The sequence below is a fragment of the Rosa rugosa genome, chromosome 3, assembly GCF_958449725.1.
Source record: "Rosa rugosa chromosome 3, drRosRugo1.1, whole genome shotgun sequence".
Lineage (NCBI taxonomy): Eukaryota > Viridiplantae > Streptophyta > Magnoliopsida > Rosales > Rosaceae > Rosa > Rosa rugosa.
Window position 1 is genome coordinate 47465079 of NC_084822.1, and position 5785 is coordinate 47470863.

At 44.7% G+C, this 5785-nt stretch overlaps 1 protein-coding gene across 1 annotated transcript; it reads right to left on the bottom strand.

Moving 5' to 3' along the window:
* Positions 1 to 378: 378 nt before the first annotated feature.
* LOC133741513 (phosphatidylinositol 4-phosphate 5-kinase 1-like) lies at positions 379 to 5017 on the bottom strand. The gene is made up of 8 exons (XM_062169397.1): positions 3553 to 5017; positions 3301 to 3465; positions 2902 to 3067; positions 2609 to 2719; positions 2320 to 2513; positions 2100 to 2230; positions 1914 to 2007; positions 379 to 1288 (listed from the first exon to the last, which is right to left on the bottom strand). Exons 1-8 carry the CDS (start codon positions 4683 to 4685, stop codon positions 979 to 981), a joined length of 2304 nt encoding a protein of 767 aa, XP_062025381.1. The 5' UTR covers positions 4686 to 5017; the 3' UTR covers positions 379 to 978.
* Between the last annotated feature and the right edge of the window lie 768 nt (positions 5018 to 5785).

The following is a 5785-nucleotide window of genomic DNA, read 5'->3' on the forward strand; positions in this document are numbered from 1 at the left end:
GGTCTCTCTAGTTCTGGTTCTGAATTGAATTCCAAAGTGAAAACATATATATGAAAATCCATTCATTTTCATTCAGAGGGAAACAGTAGTAAATAAAAAGGGGGCAAAGGCAGTACACAAAGTAGGCAAAAACAAGAAACATCAGCGCATCTTTCTCTTGCTTTCTCTGCTTTTGATGCATCTAACCCTCTCTCTCTCTCTTGGGTCTTGAAGGACTTGAACAAAACAAACACCTACCTCTCTCTCCTCCTGCCCCAATGCCTCCCTTTCACTGCAAAAAGCAAAGCACTGACCCCATTTCTACTCCACATTGCCAACACCATTTTATATACAAACCTCTGGATTAAAGGAGCAAAGAGTAAGAGAGAGAGGGAGAAAGATAGAAGGAGAGAGATTCCTGTAGGGTCTCTCTGCTGATTCAAACATTTCTTTTTCCTTTTCTTGTTCAAAATATCACATAAAAATCCATTGAATTCCATAAGCTATCCAACCCTATTCTATAACCCTGTACACTTTTTGTTATTCCAAGTCTCCTCCCCCATTGTTTTTGAATCTTCTCTCTGGGAAACATATTCATCTGTTCCCTATACCTATCTTTCAAATCTTCACATTCCTTGATACCACAAAAATTTCACCTAAAGGAAGAAATAAATAAATTAAAGAAAGAAAACCCAGAACCCCATAACTTAAACCTTTCCTCTCTACCTTGAAGAATGTACAAGCACCCACCCCCTGCCGAAACCAAACACCTTGGCTGTGTCTTCAAAATTCAGCCACAGGGATCCCCGAAGACGAACCACCACCAAGCTTCGGGGTTTCGCCACAGTTGCATTGGTTCAGTCTCTGAACCCCACTCAAGTCATGCTCCATCCCAACCACTCTGAGCTGGTCTTGAGCCTTCTTCTGGAAAGAGGATCATTTAATGAATCTTCGTAATGCAATAGCACTCGTTTCCACTTGCGATATGCCATTTTGCGACTACCTGTCTTCAATGAAAATTCTTCCAATGAAATCCCGGAACCTCTTTGAGTAAAGCTTGGGATCCACAGCTGATATTGAAGTCGGGTCGACTTGCAAGGATTTATATGCATGCTCTAACTTCTTGCTGATATCATAGTCTTGTAAAATGTCTATTATCCCGAAGTAAAGAACTACATCATAGATTTCACCGCTGCGTGAAGGGGTCAAATGACTGAACCCACCAGGGGTGTACTGATCGAAGTCACTCCTTCGAGCCATCCGCTCTGCCCTTGCAGGCATGTTGGCTCCTAAGCAGATCCGTGGCTTCCTGATAGAGAACATATGTTAATATCAATGTATATCATATAATTCAACTGCCAAGAGATGTAAATCCATTTCCCACTATATTAGAAAACAAAATGCAGGCTATTCTAAATCGACATTGCATCACATAACCACCTCAAGAAGAGAACAAATGCAAGAGCCTTGTAGTGTTATCCTATTTTCCAAATTGGGAGGCACTGAGATATTGGTAAAAAACTAGACCTGAATTTAAATAATTACCATGTACATGGTTTTAACTTTTAACTATTGCCAATGAAGCAGTAATGCCATTAGTGTTCAACCATGGTAATAGATTCCTCAAGACTTCAGTCACTAAATACAGATTAAATTGGGGTAATGGGGCAATTATTGGGATATATCCTTCATGTGTCCCACAAACAACTATTGCCCAATGAATACCCCACAAAAAACCACCAAGGCGAACCAACCCCCAATTATTTCCAAGACATCCAAATCCATGGAAGAATGATTATCCCACCCCATCAAATCCAGAATGACAATGCTCAACCACTTATGCTCTTTACAAACTATAGTTAAACCCAGACCATGGAAACCTTTGGCTGTAAGGTCGGGAGAAAATATCAAGAAATGAATTATTAAAACCATACCGGCCAGACAAAACTCGATCCATGTCTTGTAGCTCAGCTTCAAGAAACCGACACCCGCGCATAAACTTTTCATTCTGAAATGAATCCTTTTGGCCTGCAAGTGCCACAAGCATTTGAGTCAAACATTCACACTGACCCATAACTAAGCTACAAACTCACTGATCCACGGAAGACATGGTCAATTACCAGAGCGCAAGAGAAAAGGTGACAGCGCCATTTTGTCATACGTATTGCCATCATAAAAATGAAGACCAACCAAAAGACTATAATCCATGATTCTCTCTGCTTCCAAAAATTCACAATCTAGATCAATTTGCCTGCCAATGTTTCAACGCAGTTAATATCCAGCCAATAACAAAGAACAAGAAGCAACCAAGTACAAGTCAGTTAGTGGAATGGAACTTACTTCATAAGCTCCTGGTACCATTTTCCTTGTAGTCGAAACACAAAATTAAGATCAAGGTCCTTCAGGGTTGTAATTTCATCAATCTCCCCCTCAGGCTTATCAGTTGTTCTACCGTGGGAAGATCCTTTCAGGTCAAATCGTCTATGTATTCTATACTCCGAGCAGAACAAATTTCCCATCACTATAAACCTTGTCTGATTTCCAGTCAAATAACAAGTAGTTAGGTATCCCATCGCTGAAGAAGGGGATTAATACAAAATTATGCAAAATTAGTCCCCACAACACATACCTTCTGGCCCCCAACAGGTTTGACACAATGCACCCCGTAGAATTTAGTGACAAGAGAATTTTCATACCGAGACATATGCCTATAATAACTTGGAAGCATCCTTATTAGCACCTGCAAACAAAATAGAATCCATCAGGTCAATTTCCGCAATCGTCACCTTCCACCTGTTGCCTAATTAGGGGCAGAGAGTGGAATTTAAGAAACAAAAAGCACAAATTGTTCAACACAAATGTTCTTTTGTTGCCAGAAATGTAAAAGTCAGGAAGATAGAAGTAAACAGGTAGGCAACTAACCTTGACTTCTGATTTTTTGACAGTCTTAATCATGAATCTATCATCCTGAGTCAAGTAAAAGAAGCTGCCGCTTTTCCCTGGAGAAGAAAGCTCCCTAAGAGCATCATTTCCACAAATAGCCAGCATATAATCTGCAGGATCTACTTGGAATAACTCCCTCAAACGCCTGAAATACCCAAAGAGAATTAGTAACAGAAACCGATGCAAGAGTAACAAGACTCACAGCAACAGAAGAAACAAACACTTGCTGTATAACTCAGCACCCAATGCTTGCTAAAATGTAGTGCTCTTACTTCAGTATTCGATAAAATTAACCTCTCGGATTAAGAGATGATCACCCAACAATAACTAACTGAAATCCATCTGAATAAGCTAGAGGCTAAAGAGCTCAACACACACCTGAACACCATTGGACAGTAGTCCTTCCACCTGAACTCAAACGACTGATGAGGCGGCGTTTTGCTGGATCCCTCCGGCGGAAACCTGGTCCAGAACTTCTCCTTCGGATCGAAATCACTGGATTTAAGGTCCCGCACTATGGAAGCATGCTTCCCAATAGAGTACCTGAACTCAAGAAGGCACCCAATCAAACACTAAGCTACAAAAAAAAAACTCACAAACAAAAAGCACCCAGTAGAATTCGCAAACTACCTTATACCCAGTTGAAGATTGAGCATCAAATCGTAGTTCTTATGCCCCTTGGAAATGGGCTGGCCAGGTTTCTTGGGCTCGCCGGAAAAGCAACAGGGATTCCTCTTGAACTGCATAAACGAATCCCGATCGAAAGACGTGCCGTTCCGGTAGAACATAGAAGCCTCCACATTATCAATAATATCACAAGTAATATCCCCAGCCTCACCGTCGCTCTCCCAAATACAAATCCTCGGAAACGACCTCTCCGCCAGGCTCCCTCTAGCTCCGTCCACCGACGACCTCTTCCTCATCGTTATCGTCAAATTCTCCGCCGCGAACGGCCCAATGTTGTCGAAGTTCTGCTCCTTGCCGCCGTTTGCCGGGTAAAACGTGCCGTTAAGCTGCTGTATCTTCAAATCCTTGTTCCAGCAACCGACGTAGCAGCTGCCGTCCGGCCAGGTGAATATTCCGTTGCCTTTGGGGACTCCATTTTCCCACTGGCCGTCGTACTTGTTCCCATTGGCCCAAATCAAAACGCCCCGACCCGAAATGACTCCGGCCTTCCACTCGCCGACGTACTCGTTGCCGTTCTGCCACACGTACCTCCCCTGGCCGTCCTGGAGGTTCCTCTTCCACGATCCTTCGTAGAAATCGCCGTTGGCGTAGCGCTTCTGGCCCATCCCGTGCTTCCGATCCGCCGACCACGTCCCCCGGTACGTGTCGCCGTCGGATCCGATAAACGTCCCGTACCCTTCCATCCGACCCGACTTGAATTCGCCCTCGTAAGTCGCGCCCGACGGCCACGAGAATTTCCCTTTCCCGGAGGCCTTGCCCTTCCGCCACTCCCCCTCGTACATGCACCCGTCGGTCCACAGATACTTACCGGATCCGTTCGGGACCGAGCCGGCGAAGCTCCCGATGTAGAGATCCCCGTTCGGCAGAAACCTCTCGATGCTCGGCACCACCGCCACCTCCGTGGTCGTCGTCGTCGGAGTGACGCGGCGAGTCCCCGCCTGAGATCGGCTCCGGCCAATGGAGAGCGCCGGGGCGGCAACCACCAGCTGCGGCGGCGCGTCCTCGTCCTCTGACCTCTTCTTCTTGGCACACAACACGACGTCGCTTGGGGATTCACACAACAGTGCTTCACGCATTTTTGCCTTCACATATATACACACACACCGACACTACCTCCTTACTCACACTGACGTAAACACCTTCTGGAGTCGAAGCTCAGCGAAACCGAGACTGCATTTAGAAAGAGTGGGCCGGAAAATGGAATCCGGCGAGCATTAGTGAGAGAGAGAGAATGGAATGAGTGAAATGGGTATTTCTTTTTCTTTTTGTTCTTGTGGCTACTCTCTTTGTCTTTGTCTTTGCTCTTTAGTGCTTTGCGTTTGGGAAAATAGGTGGGAATCCACAAACCAACACAAGGCGCACAGCCGAGAAAAGGATAGAGAGAGAGTCAGTCACTCCAGTCCAGAGAGAGAGAGAGATAGAGAGAGAGAGAGAGAGATTACAACCAAATTTTAAATTTTTTTTTTTTTTTTTCAAATATTAGAGACCCGAAAAATGAAAAAAAAAAAAAAAAGCTGAAGAGGGAGTGGGTATTGATTGAGCCGGCTTTTTCCTTGGGAAACGGTGCTGGGCTTTGGCGAGAGAATTATACCATTGGTCCATTACCATGAGGCCAGCTCAGCCGGTTCGGTGCTGAAATGACGATATTGCCCCCGGTTCGGCTTTCCCACCTGCCTCTGTTGGTTCGCCGTTTCGTCCTGACGTGACGGAATGGCCTAGGAATAGAGAGGGGTGGGGGTGGAGCAACCAAGGCTGATGACAGACGTAGGGGTAGGATTTGTAATTTTGTACAAATTCTGGATCGTCCTTGTCTTTTCCAAGGATTAGGGTCGCGAGATTACGATTCCGCTCTCCGTTGTTAGGTCTATTACGGTTTTGCCTAGGCCTTGCTGGTCCCCATCGACACGTCCAAGGTTTCTTGATTATGCTGCTGCGAAACGGAACGTTTCGGGGTCTCGCCCTGTTGTCAAGGCCTAGATTGTGGCTACGTAATAATCGATTTGCACAATTAATGGACTGTCCGCCTTCTTTAAAATTTTTATTTTCTAATTTTGGTTTTCTTTTTTCCCTCCTTTTGGTGGTTGGTTGATTGGGTTATTATTGATGGTGTAATTTTATTTGCCCATATCTATTTATTAAATACACACTCCCATTTTGTTCAATCTAATTTCCTGTA

What these genes read in the sequence shown, in the direction of transcription:
- LOC133741513 (XM_062169397.1), bottom strand. Translation starts at nt 4,685, where the DNA reads ATGCGTGAAGCACTGTTGTGTGAATCCCCAAGCGACGTCGTGTTGTGT. An exon ending in AATCTTCAACTGGGTATAAG is followed by an intron (nt 3,466 to 3,552) that starts GTAGTTTGCGAA and finishes TCTTGAGTTCAG; the next exon opens with GTACTCTATTGGGAAGCATG. An exon ending in TCAAAAAATCAGAAGTCAAG is followed by an intron (nt 2,720 to 2,901) that starts GTTAGTTGCCTA and finishes TTTTGTTTGCAG; the next exon opens with GTGCTAATAAGGATGCTTCC.